Below are 14,809 nucleotides of genomic sequence, written 5' to 3'. Positions count from 1 at the left end.
ACCCATCTCCATACTCACTTCCCCTCTGGTGACCACCAGTTTGGTTTCTATAGTTAAGAGTCTGTTGCTTGGTATGCCTCCCTGTCTGTTTTTTTTTTCCCCTTTGCTTGTTTGTTTTGTTTATTAAATTCCACATATGAGTGGAATTAGATGGTATTTATCTTTCTCTGACTTATTATTTTGCTTATCATAATACACTCTAGTTCCATCCATGTTGTTGCAAATGGCAAGATGTCATTCTTTTTGATGCCTGGGTGATATTCTGTTGTGTAAACCACATCTTCCTGATTCATTCATGGGCACTTGGGCTGTTTCCATAATTTGGCTATTGTAGATAATGCTGTATAACATTGGGGTGCATGTGTCCCTTTGAATTAGAATTTTTGTATTCTTTGGGTAAATACCTAGTAGTGCAATTGTTGGATCATAGGGTAATTCTATTTTTAACTTTTTGAGGAAATTCCAAACTGTTTTCCAGAGTGGCTACACCACTTTGCATTCCCACCAACAGTGCAAGGGTTCCCCTTTCTCCACATCCTCGCCAACACCTGTTGTTTTTTGTGTTGTTGATTTTAGCCATTCTGACAGGTGTGAGGTGAAGTCTCATTGTAGTTTTGATTTGTATTTCCCTGATCAGTGATGTTCAGCAACTTTTCATGCCATCTGTATATCTTCTTTGGAAAAGAAGACATCTATTCATGTCTTCTGCCCATTTTTTAATTGATTCTTATATATTAAGTATATATTGCAGGTATTTTCACCAACTTGTGATTTGAGTTTTACTTAGGCTTTAGTCTATTATTTTATTTATTTATTTATTTATTTATTTATTTATTTATTTTTTAAAAAGATTTTATTTATTTATTTGAGAGAGAGTGAGTGAGAGAGAGCGAGAGTGGGGTGAAGGGCAGAGGGAGAAGCAGAGTCCCTGCTGAGCTGGGAGCCCGATGTGGCACTCGATCCCAGGACTTTGGGATTCGTGACCTGAGCTGAAGGCCGACATAACCGACTGAGCCACCCAGGCACCCCTAGTCTATTCTTTTAAATAAATAAAAATAAGCAATTGAATTTGAGTCATTTTTTTACTGTGGTTTTTCTCTTTGGTATTTTATAAATAAGTCTTTTACTCATACCTACATAATGTGTATATGACATTTTTGACATTAAAAAGGGGGATCCATTCTTTGAGATTTGGGAACCATTGGTATAAGGAATAAAGTCACACAGACCATGGGTCTGTATCTTTGGTATCGCTGAAAGAGATTGAAAGTCTCTCTGTGTTGGGAAGAGTTTCAGTGGCTGGTGGATGTTTAACAAGTTTCTTTGCTTGTCAAATTCTGAAAAGTTGAGCTTTTGTTTTCACCTGCTTTTCCTGAAACCACAGAACATCTTGTCTATCAGGTAATCCACTACAAAGTGCAATACGTCAAAAGGGGCTCATCTTCATACTAAAGTTGGGACTTCTGAGGCAAAGGGATTAGTTACGTTTTTGAAATTGTTTCGTTAATACAATCAGAATAATAGTAATGGATCAAAATATTTCCACATCTTACACGGTGTTGTTCATCATGGAGAGGAAAACAGTTTTGTTTTTCAAAGATATTTGTTTATATGTCACACAATATTAAGTATGTAAATAATGTGCATGTCTTGCTGTGGACTTAAAAGGATACGAACCAATGTGCAGATGAAATTCTGGCTTATTTTAGGAACTCAGTTTTAAATGTTGGCTTATTGAATTCTGTGTTAAAAAGCTATTTAATGAATTGTTTTTATTGTGAAATTCATCAATCAAAATAGAAATGCCTTTCCTCCTGTCAAAGAGCTATATGCTTTTATGAACACTTTAATCCCACATTTAACTTAGAATCTTTTTTTCTTTTCTAGCTTTTGTTTCTACCAATTTGAACAGTATACATGGCGACTGATGGCGATGCTCTTGTAAGTACCCTTCGACTTAAATATTCATCGTTAGTTTGATGAATGAGTAAAAAATTTAAAAAGTTGATCTTAAGTTCAGCTAGCTATTTATTGTCCTCCATTTCCTTAGCCACATTGGAATTACATGATCCTTTGGTTAGGTTTCGGGGTTTCTTATGCTAGCTATTTGCTTTTAAAGATCAAAAACATAACCATGATTTTCATGTATGGTACGTAATGTATCTCTGTGTTTGAGGTCAACTATGGTATTAGTGCAACCTCTCATGCCACCTCTATGGGAAACATTCTGCCAGTTATTATGCTGACGTTGTAGGTTTTTCTAAAAATAATTTTATAGCTATAAATTTGCCTATTTAAGTAAGTCAATTGAGCAAGTGTATTACCTCTATTAGACAAGGACACTAATGATGAAGGGAAAAATAAAAAGTTGATGTAGATAACATGGTATTTCTAATAGGAAGGGATGTGGGGTAGTGTGGGATTGTATGGTGTGAATCTTTTGGCAAATCTAATGACCTCATGATGGATGAATAGGACAGAGTTTTTAGAGTAGAGCCAAAAGCAGAATCAGAAGTCGGGTGTTGAGAGAATATAGTAGGGGCTTCCTGCCAAATAGGGGACATGGCCAATGGTTTCCTGATGCAAATTAGGAAATGAATGTCAAGGCAGGTTGTAGGAATAGTGATGGAGAAATTGAACTAGATAGCTCCTGGAAGGGACATCTTACTAAAAAGCAGGGCAGCTGATTAATTCTCTGCTTCATTAACAATTTCATTTCCCAGAAATAGACAAAACAATGAGAGCACTTTGATTCTGATGCTAATTCTAAATGAGGAGGAAAAGCTTGTTAGTGATGAAAATGGTAGAAACTTTGGGAGACAGGACTGCAGAAAACTAAAAATGAAAACACAAATTATAGTCAGTTATGTACCCTGGGAAATTTGCCATCTAAAAATTGCAGAAAAGGAAAATGTGATCCCTTGGACACAAATGGGTAGGTGTTGTTTGAACATGGAAATGTGAATAATCATGATGAAGATAAGAGGAACAACGAAGAGCATACATGCAGCTGCAATGAGATTCTTGGCCAGGGTTAGACATGAAGGCATATGCATGGGGTGTTAAATGAGGGTCCTGTGGTCAAGGGCAAAAAGAGGTGGCCATCACAGATTTGTAAAAGAGGAACACTAAAGTTTACAGTACCCAACGTTTATAAGATTTTTTTAAAAAATGCATATGATTATAAGGACGTGTGTATGTGTTATATGGAGCAAAGAAATGGAAAGGGAGAATTAGAATGGTTGGATCCTTGAGAAAAGTAATGGAGGGTTTAATTTTTACTCTGTTTTCCTATCCTACTGAAAGAATGTAGTGTTCCAGCTGGAAAGAGTTCATCACATATGTTTAAGAAGAAATGGAAACTAAGATAATAAGAGTGCACCTAAACACTTTAATGAATTCATTCATTCATTCATTCATTCAAACATTCATTTAATGTTCACTGATTACCTCTCCTGACTCTATCATGTATCAGCCATTGTACTACATAGGTCCTGGAAATGGAAATATGATCTGAAACAAGTTCAAATCTCCACATCTTAAGGCAAGTAAAACCATGGCTATTAGAACAGACTGCAGATGCGATCACCAGAGGGCTAACATACCAACCATATAATTTCCAATCAAGTACTGCTGTAATATGTAACCTGCTTCCCCTTGGACAGGGAGCAAGTGGATTCTGTCCTTACTGGTGGGAACTCTGGCTATTTATGGGTTTTTCTCATTTCCTGAGTCATCCTTCACACCTAGACTCAATCAGCTCAGTTCTCCTTGTGTGCCTATTTACCTGTTATTTTTATCTCATAGTCATCAGTGTCTAGATGGTATAGCTAAACATCTCTCTTGTATTTCTTCCAGCTGCTTTTCAATGGTTACCCTACTTTATATTTCCATTCAGAAAATTAGTTCAATTTTCTGCTGTCATTTGTTCTCTAAATAAAATGTAGCACAGGATACCTATTTTTATGCTAGGTAGTTTCAGTAGGCTTGACACATTTGACCTAATCACATCCCGAAATACAATTCATTTCCACTAACCTAACATTTATTGAGCTCTGTGTGCTGAGCACTCTGCTTGCTGCTTATGATGAGGAGCCTGCCATCTTCAGGGGGGAGGGCAATACTTTAAGGCACTTTTGTTGATCCTGACCTGATAGTTATTGAGGTTGGTACAGTAAATGGTACTAGTAAAACTGCTCAAGAAACTAGATTCTAAGCGTTTGAAATTTTATTATGTGTGCAGTAGATGAACATTTTTTTTTTCCGCTCAGCTGAGTTGTTTGTTATCTGATAGTAGTCTTTTCTCTCCTCTGAAAGAAACAGCAGAATTTTCAGAGCTAAAGCTTCACAGAGCACCAAAGGTATTAACTCACCAAGTTCTGTTGGTTTTACCTTCTTAATAGTTCCCCACCTTCCCAGACACAACACTTGCCCTTCCCTCTGCCCGTTGGGCTTCTTGCTTCTGCACCTGCCCCCTCCAACCCACTGGCCATGTGACAGCCAGAGTGAACTTTCTTACATGCAGATCTGATGGTGCTACTTGCCTGCTAACATCTGTTCAGTGGCTTCCCACTGGCTTTTGGATAAACCTTACAGTTTTAAACATAATTTACAAGGCCCCACCCGATGTGACTTCACTACTCTGAATGTGGTTATGTCCCAACGCTCTGGGGTCTGTGCCTTCGGGCTCACACCTGCATCTCTGTATTAGACCCTCCTATGCTCAGATCTTCATCTTTCAGGCTTTTGTTTTTATCAATTCATGGGGTACTTCCCCTGACTCCCCAGTTCTGGGTAATAGCACTTCCACGTGGACCTCCTTGTTCAATTCCCTCTTTTCTGCCTTTGACTGGAAGCTGTGTGAGAGCTTGCTTGCCACTGAATCTCTAGTCCCTGGCACCAAGTAATTGTGCAATAACTGGTGGTTGAATAAACAAAAGCCATAATTTACCCAACTGTGGCCTGAAAGAAAGAATTAGCATAATCATCTTTAGGATCTAGGCCATAGCCTGTTGGGAAATCTTCAACATAATGATTAGATTTAGTACAATCCCTAAACATCTCTAAGAATCCACTTGTGTAGTCCTTGATATTTATAAGGCTTTCTGCATATCACGCTGTGGTGATAACAAAGTATTGTATGCTAAATCAGTATTGCTTAGTTTTTTTTTATGATTAGTTTCTCACTAAAATAAAGAAATAGATGAATAAACACATAAACAAATAACAATTAGCATATATGAATCCTAAAGGCTTAATTAAGAAAGTTATCTGTTCTCAGATTTTAGTAATAACGTTACAACTAAGTAAGGAAAACAGCCTTAACTTAAAGATGACAAGGCTCAGAGGGAATGTGACACACTGTCTCTTTTACCATCATATGTCATTCTTTTACCTAAAGCTTCTGAAAATTCTTACTTTCGTGGGGAAGCAATGATCAGATTTATCTTTGATAAAAATTTTATGACAGTGATTTCTCAAGAATTATTTTAAATAAAATTAATTTATTAAGTATTAACACATAATAATTATAATAAATGTATATGAATATAAATTAATATTAAATAAAATGTTAAGGGAAAACTTACCTGAAACAAAAGTCTCTGCATATAAATCATGGTAACTGTGCTCAGTTTTCGTGCTCGATGAGGACAAGCTCATTGAATGTGAAGGGACATTCACTCCTGGCGCTGTGGCTGTATTATCTGCTGTTGCCTGGACTGCCATCTGAGGGATGGCTGGCCTAACAGCAAACTGGTATTTGTTGTGTTTCCTTCACAAGAAAGCTCTGCATCCATTACTTACACATCATGTATTGCCTGGTCGTTGTGTACTGTGTGCGGTGGGCTACCTGGACATGATTGCAGCCCCCATGGGAAGCTGCCTGCTCCTCTAACTCTATGCCCATGGTGTGTGTCTCAGGGATGTGGGGATAATTCAGGGTTGAAGAGAGGAATTTATTTTTCACATTTTTGATCAACTAAAAAGAGCTCACATTTTAGCAGCTTGTTTTTTAGGCTACATGAACATAATGCTATGTTAAAATGGCTTTCCCAACACTGTTGTGCACAAGCCTGACGTACAGATCAAAACTGGGAGGCTGTTTAACACATTTGCTGTTCCAAGTAGGACTTCCAGCAGAGCAGTTACCTGGCAGCTGTCTGGGGAATAGATTCCTGGGTAGGGTCTTGTTAGCTGCCTCTGGAAAATTTCTGCCCCTCCTACTAGTCTCCCTCTTCTACCCCATGCATTCTTATTTCTTTGGTTTTAGATTCTTAGTATTTGGAGGATATGGTTAAAACAGGATGCTGGAGAAACCTGCGATAGTTTTTGAGGAAGTGGTATTTTAGATAAAAGCAGAGATTTGGTCAACACAAGTTTATTTTACCTACAAGGAAATAGCAAGGGTCAACACTTCAGGTGAATTCAAATTGAGTGTCAATCAATACCAGAAGATTTTCTCTACGCATGTGCTGCTTTGGGCGAGAAAGGTATTGGAGCAATCTTATGTTGCTTAACTCTGTTGATGTTATTTAGTGGAGGCATTTTTCAGCTCTGAGTAATCAAGCAGTAGATGGCTTTCTGGATATTTGTTAAATCTCCACTTGTGCCAAGGCTACTAGTAAGGCATCATATGAAGTAAAAATTGACATAAAACATGGTTAATGTTTTGGTAAATATTTATTGAGTGCTCCCTATGTGTCAGATAGTCGGCTAGGTGCTAGATTTTGAAGTCAGGACTTGTTCAAAAACATCAATTCTATCTTAAAGTCTTGGCCAGTCATTGAATCTAAATACAGTTGTAGTCATTCAACTACAGAGCTGATAAAATCCTTGAAAACTTTATTTATTTTATTTATTTTTTATTTTTTTAAAGATTTTATTTATTTATTTGACAGAGAGATAGCGAGAGCAGGAACACAAGCAGGGGGAGTGGGAGAGGGAGAAGCAGGCTTCCCGCCGAGCAGGGAGCCCGATGTGGGACTTGATCCCAGGACCCTGGGATCATGACCTGAGCTGAAGGCAGATGCTTAACGACTGAGCCACCCAGGCGCCCCAATCCTTGAAAACTTTAAAAAGCAACATGAACAGGGGTAGTGACTGAGTAAACGTTTGAACTAAGGGAAAGGGCCTGTCTGAGATTACTCACAGGTTCTGCGTTGGACCATTGGGTGGGTAGGGTTACCACCATATATGTACCACACAGATATGTAAACAAATTAATTATAATCCACTTCAGAGCATCAGCAAAGTGTTGTGGAATATAGGAGACAGAATAAGCAAAGTAACATAGAATTAAACAATGGAGTTGACTGGCCTGGGTCCCAGTCTTGGCTCTGCTACTTGTTAAGCGTGATCTAAGGAGATGTTACTTAACTATACCAAGATGAAGTTTCTCATTTGTGGAAAGGAAGATAGAACAGTACTTAACATGAAGATTTTGGGGAGATAATATGAATCAAGTATTATAGTGACTACAAATAAATATCACTGCATGAATATAAGGTTCTTATAGGAGCTAACTTCTTCTAAAGTCAGAGAAGGCTTCATGGTGGAGGTGGCATTTGACTGGGGTCAGAAAGGATGAGTAAGCCTTAACCAGATGAAAAATGGGGTAGGGAATAAGGTATTCAAAAGTATGGAGTTGTCAAAGTACTTGACATTTCTGCATAGTAGAATAAAGTTTAAGGTGCCAGAAAAGGAAATGAATGGATGTCTTGTTGGTATATTAAGGCTACTATGGAAAGGGAATTGCTTATCATTTGAACTGTGATTTCAAGATAGACTCTAATTAATGAATGACTGGCTTCCATTCAATAATGGTCCTGTGAGTTCACACTTTGATATTCCACTCTGCTGGAAACAGAGCAGTGCTAGACAAAGAGAAACATGGAAAACCAAAAAAGCACAGGTAGGTTCAACAATACAGTAATCATCTCTATGGATCAGAAATGAAAAGCAGCAAGCAAGACTGAAGCTATGGGCCTAATGGGTACCTTGTCTGGAAGCAGGAAGTAGTTTGCCTCCTGGCCCAGGTTAAAGGGGTAAAAAAAATGCTCCACTAAATATGAGGCAAGTCATATTTACTTCCTGATGACAAGTAAATGGGGGCTCCCCCACTTGTGAAAGGGGCTAAAGATGAAAACATTTGTCAAACCACTGCCTGGGGTTATGCAATTAGCTCCCTAAAGTTTAGGGAGGGAGGAGACAGGGACACAGCTTCAAAATCAGGAGCAGAACCTAGTCATCAGCTAGATCAGTGACTGGAAATGCGATTCTTTATGTTCATCTCAGGACATGATTTAGGGCTGATTCTGCACCATGTAGAGGCAACCTCCAAACTGATAAAGAGGGAGCCATGGGCACAGTGGAGAGAAGGGGGGGTGGGACTACAGAATATCAAGGATGATAAGTATGTCTTAAAAGAGTAAAAAGATAGGTCACATACAAAGACTGACAGACTTATAGCAGCAATTTCATCAACATAATAAATGATAGAAGACAGATGATCAGAATCTTCAAAGTGCCAGGTGAAAATAATTTTATACTCAGCTAAACTATCATTCAATTTTGCGGGCAAAATAAAGACATTACTATTTACATAAAGATTAAGAATTTGCTACCTACAAACCCCCATTAAAAGGACTATTAAAGGAGGTACCTTAGTAAAAAGAAAAGTGAATCCAACAGACAGACATTTGCTAAAGGAAACACAGGTGATCACAGAAATTGATAACATGTCACTAAATTTAATTGTCCATTGATGAGTAATGATGATAATAATAACATTTTAACAGAAAAGTAAAAATCTTGACTACCATACCGAGAAAGAACACTGAAGCAGGAGTTAAAAATGTGCTGAAGTACATGTTCTATTCACGATGAATTTAGAAATACTAAATTGAGCAGCAGAGGAATAGCATGTAAAGAAATGGAAGAAAGGGAAAAAATAAAATAAATGTAAACTAAAAATGCAAAATGAAATTACAGTAAATGTTAGTAGATTAAACACCTATCAAGAGGCACATATAATCATATTTTAAAAAATAAAAATCTAGTTATAGGCTGCTTATAAAGGAAACAGCAAAAGTAAAAAAAGAAAAGAAACAACAAAAATGAACAAACAAAAAAACATACACACAAAAATGCCACACAGAAAGATTGAAAATAGAAGAACGGAAATACTAACAAAGTTATAGCTCTGGCAACAAAAATAGGAAATATTTGGGAGACAAAATTAGCAACTTTGAGGTTTACATAGAATGCTTACAAAATTTGACTATGTAGTAAGTCACAAATAAATGCTAACACATTTCAAGAAATTGATGTCATAAAGATCATGTTTTCTGAACAAAAGGCAATGAAGTTCAAACTCAAAAAGAAAAAAATTAGTAAAAAGTTCTCATATGTTAGGAAACCTACAAGTGCATTCTGGAATATCTCACTGGATGGAAAAAAAATGACTTAGAATTAAAAAACAAGGAGGTATAGGTAGAATTTAGATGTAAATTTATAGCTCTAAGTGTGTTATTAAAAACAAAGAGTAATAAATGAGGTAAATATTATCTACAGGAATCAGAAAAACAGAGTAAATATAAAGAAATTTGAAGAAATAGGGATAATAATTCAAGAGCAGAAATTAATGGAATAGTTAAAAAAATAAGTAGGAAGATTTCTGAAATCCTGAAATAAGTCACCAAAATACACTTGAGGTTGCAGAGAACTGAACATTTTATATATTGGAGGAGATTGTAAGTAGGTCCCTTGAAAACAATTTGGGAATATCCAAAAAGTTAAAGAAACCTCAACTGTATTCATATTCTAACTCATTGAGTACATATTTCTTCCTTCTTTTCTTACTTTTTGATGATTTATTTATTTATTATTTATTATTATTATTAATGTTAGCCAACATATGGTACAGCATTAATTTTTGATGTAATGTTCAATGATTCATTAGTTGCGTATAACACCTATTGCTCATTACAACACATGCCCTCCTTAATACCCATCACCCAGTTACCCCATCTCCCCACCCCCCTCCTGTAACCCTCAGTTTGTTTCCTGGAGTCCAGAGTCTCTCATGGTTTATCTCCCTCTCTGATTTCTTCCCATTTAGTTTTCCCTTTCTCTTCCCCTATGGTGCTCTGCGCTATTCCTTATATTCCACATATGAGTGAAACCATATGACAGTTGTCTTTCTCTGCTTGACTTATTTCACTCAGCATAATCCCCTCCAGTTCTGTCCATGTCGATGTAAATGGTAGGTATTCATCCTTTCTGATGGCTGAGTAATATTTTATTATATATATGAACCACATCTTCTTTACCCATTCATCTGTTGAAGGACATCTTGGCTCCTTCCATAGTTTGGCTTTTGTGAACATTGCTGCTATGAACTATTTTTTTATTTTTTTAAGATTTATTTGTTTATTTGAGAGAGAGAGAGCGAGAGAGCAAGCAGGGGCAAGGTCAGAGTGAGAGGGAGAGAGAGAATCTCAAGCAGCCTCCCCACTGAGCATGGAGCCCATTGTGGGCTTGAACTCATGACCCTGAGATCATGACCTGAGCTGAAATCAAGAGTCAGACACTTAACCCACTGAGACACCCAGGCACCCCTTAATATTATTTTTAAAGTAATAAAACATAAATACACTTGCATTTTCCTACTGATGCCTTCTTTTTACTATTACCCTCTTATTCACCCCAGGTTACATTGTGATGGTTATCATTCCCATGCAATTTTAGTATTTATAAGCAATATTTAACAATACTGTAAACAGTAGCATTAATATAGACATTTAATTTTCAATGTAGTGTTTCTGAGATTTTTTTGCATGCAGCTCTAGTTCTGATAGAGCACAGCAATGAATGAGAGTGACAGTATTTATCCACTCACATACCCACACACATTCAGCTTCCCACAGTTGTGCTCTCCCACCACCGTGTTGCAATTCACAACTGTCTGTGACTTGTGTTGTGCACACGGGCAGGTGTTTTGTTGGGCTGAGAGTGGATCTTTCTTTTCTATATCGGCAGGACTTGACGGTTTAAACCCACCTTTCTTTTGACTCTCTTCCTCACTTCCACAACAACCCCTCTCCTGATTTTCTTTATCTTTTCATTGGCTATTCTCAGTCTCCTTGATTGTCTGCTCTGTTGCTTCTGTGTAACAAATTGGGCCTCCTTCAGATTCTCACTTCAGTTCTTTGTTATTCTACACACATGGGTGATCTTATCCCAGCTCAAGGTTTCTACTCTCTATGCATGGATGATTCCCGATTTTATATCCTTATTCCAGAATTTCTCCAAATCCCAGACCCTTAAGTGTAATATGTACAGAGCATTTCCACTTGGATGCCTTGGATGTACTACTGAATGTGTATATTTAAAACTATGCTGTCTATATTGCTGTCATTTATTCAATTGTTTAAGCTAGAAACTCCAGGATTTTCCCTGGCATTCCATTCTCCCTCACTTTCTACATTCTCACTTTTTCTCCTCCTCCCCCTCAGGCCCTTTGTCCTTTCTCTGGCTCCTCTCCCTGGCTCCTTCTCTCCCCTCTCTCTTCCCCCCTCACCTTCTCTGCCTTCTTCCTAGGCATCCCTCTTTCATTCCTTCCCCTCATACTCTAGTCCTTGCTTCCCTGTCCTACTCCTTTTTATAACATCAACAACAAACACGCAAATATTGTAAGAGGCTACCACTTTGCAAGTTTTATTCTTGAAATAAACATCTGCATGTTACCATTTACTTTTGTGACTTTGGGCAAAATCCTGAATGCATTTGCTTCAATTTGCTTCTTCTTTAAGATGGGGATAAGAATAGCACCTAAGCCACAATAATTGTGAGGATTCAATCCTGGTATTTGGGAAAAGATTCAGGGCAGTGCCTGGCACATGGCAAATGTTATATATATCTTCTAGCTGTCATTGTTTTCTACTACTGTCTATTATTATTAGAATGTCTATTATCTGTTTCCATTTTTCACTACTGGAGATTTTCTTTTCATATGAATTATTAAGTAATATTTAGGGTGCTTAGTCTTCTGAAAAAAAATAAGCGAGATTTTCATGTATTTTCTCAGGTAAAATTTTAATAATTGAAAGCTTTAAAATTCCCTTTATAAAGTTGAGTTTAATTTTCCAGGAAGGAGAAAAGATCTTTGTGGGGGAAAGTTGTTGGTGGAGAAACGTTCTTAACAGCTCTGTCAGCTGGAATTGACTGTAAAATATTTAGGAATTTTGTGGCTTGGTTACAGTATTGGTAGTTTGAAATTGACAATGATGTGAGGCTTCACGCCATGGAAACTGGTAAATGCTACAAATCAGGGCCCATTTATTATCATATCACTGTATAATTTTGCTAAAGACCAGAATCATTATGAAGTTTCATGCAATGACAAACCATCTTACTGTGAGTTTTAATATATCATGGGGGTAAACTGTGCCTGCAAGATTTACCAATTACTATATAGATTAGAAGTCACTGTACTAATTACCCTGTAACTTGGGTGTTATCATCATTCAACATCAAAGGAGGTCCCTTTGTATATTTTGTACTGGTTCCTTTGCTTGTTTATCTGTGTTTTTAAATGATTAGTAACCAAATGAATTTTTGTAACCATTTTGTAAAATAAAAGTGCTGTTTTCCAGTAAAAAGGAAATATATACTTAAAAGAAAAATTTCCCCCATATTTTAGAATCAAGTTAGTGTAAATTCAGAATTTAGAGTAATTCTTCCCTTTTACCCACAACATCCCAATGGGAAGATCTTACTAGGCTCTGGATACTTGTTATGATAATGAGTTGTAATTTCTCTATTGAAAAACTATCTTATAAATTGCTCAACTGGTTGCTTGGCTTTTTTTTTTCCTTACCTAGTGAAAAAAACCACATGTAAGATCTTTTTGAAACTGACTAGTTTGTGGGTTCCACTTCCTGTTGTGAGGAGTAAAATGTATCTTAAACTCACTGAAGTTCTCAAGATTGTTTTCATTCTCTCATGTAAACCAATGTAGGTTTCAAATTCATATACATCAAGTGAAACTGAAACTCCCCATAATTTGTTATTTCTATAATATGCACTCTGTTTCTGGTTGCGGGAAACTGTTTGAACAGTTAATGTAGATTTTGTAATAATTTGTCTTAGGAGAAGTATTGTCAGAGGAGGGTGTACTCAATGACTATAAACTCTTTCGCCCTCCTTAAAAAAAGTCTGAATAAAATCCTTTCTCGGTGTTGGGTGCTCACCCTGTTTGAGGTATTGTCCTTCTGCTTGGAGCTCCCACTATCACCCAGCGAGGCAAACTAGCAAACACCGAGGGCTGGTCTTGGCAAAATTGAGACAAAACTGACAGTTTCATTTGGGCTTTCTCTGGAGCCAGCCCTAAGGTTGGATGGAGAAGCTGGAGAGCTCCCAGTCCCACTGGAGCTCAGAAGGGGGTGAATGGAAGAGATTCACTGGTTTGCAGTGAGGAAAGATGGTCTCAGCGCTGCCTCCCCTCACAGGTTCTACAGTCGTCCTCTTGAGACTTTCCTTTCTTTTGTTTTTAGAGTTGCTCTTTTTGTATGAACTAGTGTGATTCACCTTGTTCATCTGGGGCCAGAATCCTTTGGGAATGCCTCTGTTCCCACGTCTAAATTTATTTACTCTCTTCTTTGCCTTTAGTCCTGGATCTTACCTAAGTTTTAACTGTCCAAATGATATATGTATTTGGGCTAAAATTTTTGAGTAGGTACTAACCGATTTCCCTGATGTCAGGTAATTGCATAGTAAAAAGACCCCAGGAGACCATTTGAAGAAATGGTGGGAATTTCAAACCAAGATGCAGGTCAGGGTGGGAGAGACTTGGGGAAGTGGAGCTGAGACTGGGACCCTGGCATAATCATATGCCTAAATTTTAGTCACACGTCATGACTGTAATAACTCTATTCTTACCTAAAATTTAGGGCAGTTACTGCTTTTGTTCTGTCCGTGTCTCACAAGGATGATTGATTCCTTCAGGGATAAAATTTCTTTCTAACATATGTAAAAAAAAAAAAGTCAGTATGAGATTTCCCAGAAAATATAATTTAAGCCCATTGACATCATCATAATTGCTGAAGGAAATACAAGTCCTACTTATCCTAAAAATGCTGAAACTTTTGTTTATTAGTGTGAAGTATTTGCTTATATCTGTAATAATATAATATATGACATATAGTCATATAATGTTTTTCAGTTTTTGGAGCATTTTCACATACAATCTTGTTGAATATCTATGAGACCCATAGGACTGGAATTATTAGAAATATCTTGCTTTTACAAATGAGGAAGTGGGTTCTGAGTGGTAAATCAACTTTTCCCTGCATAATAACAGCTACTAATTATGACAGCAAGGAGTTTATTTCAGGCCTCTGGATTTACAAATCCCATCCTATTACCCCTGTGTCGTATTCCCTCTTCACACATATAGGACCATATACAATAGCTGTGTTAGATCAATAGTTAGATATGTAGACTAGTAGCCAAGTACCTCTACAATAACATTTTAAAATGTTGTTGTATGATTGCATGCCAACTTATGAGACCTGCTCTGCAATTACCACAGTGTTTTCAAATTCTCTACTTGTTAACATATAAGATTAAGTCTTTTAAATCTGAGTAAATTCAGCTTAGATATTGTGGAGAAAAAGTGAAACTCCTTTAATCTAAAATGTCTCTCTCTATGCACACACACACACACAGGGTCATTTGAAAGCATTTTTTTTTGTTATCTATTTTTGCTGATAGTGTGATCTGACACAAATTGTTTAAAATGTATTGT

General features: G+C 37.1%; 1 protein-coding gene across 4 annotated transcripts in view; it reads left to right on the top strand.

Moving 5' to 3' along the window:
* Window positions 1–14,809, top strand: part of IPCEF1 (interaction protein for cytohesin exchange factors 1) — a 183,616-nt gene that overhangs the window by 93,183 nt on the left and 75,624 nt on the right. For all 4 annotated transcript variants that reach the window (XM_034991069.1, XM_034991070.1, XM_034991068.1 and 1 more), the window contains one exon: window positions 1,888–1,941. In XM_034991069.1, the coding sequence (XP_034846960.1) occupies window positions 1,918–1,941 (24 nt within the window). In that variant the 5' untranslated portion in view covers window positions 1,888–1,917. The remainder of the gene's footprint in view (window positions 1–1,887; window positions 1,942–14,809) is intronic.

This window comes from Mirounga leonina, unplaced genomic scaffold (genome assembly GCF_011800145.1).
Source record: "Mirounga leonina isolate KUSES-001 unplaced genomic scaffold, KU_Mleo_1.0 Mir_53, whole genome shotgun sequence".
Classification (NCBI taxonomy): domain Eukaryota; kingdom Metazoa; phylum Chordata; class Mammalia; order Carnivora; family Phocidae; genus Mirounga; species Mirounga leonina.
The sequence above is the reverse complement of the archived record's forward strand: the minus strand, read 5'-3'. Positions and strand labels throughout refer to the sequence as shown.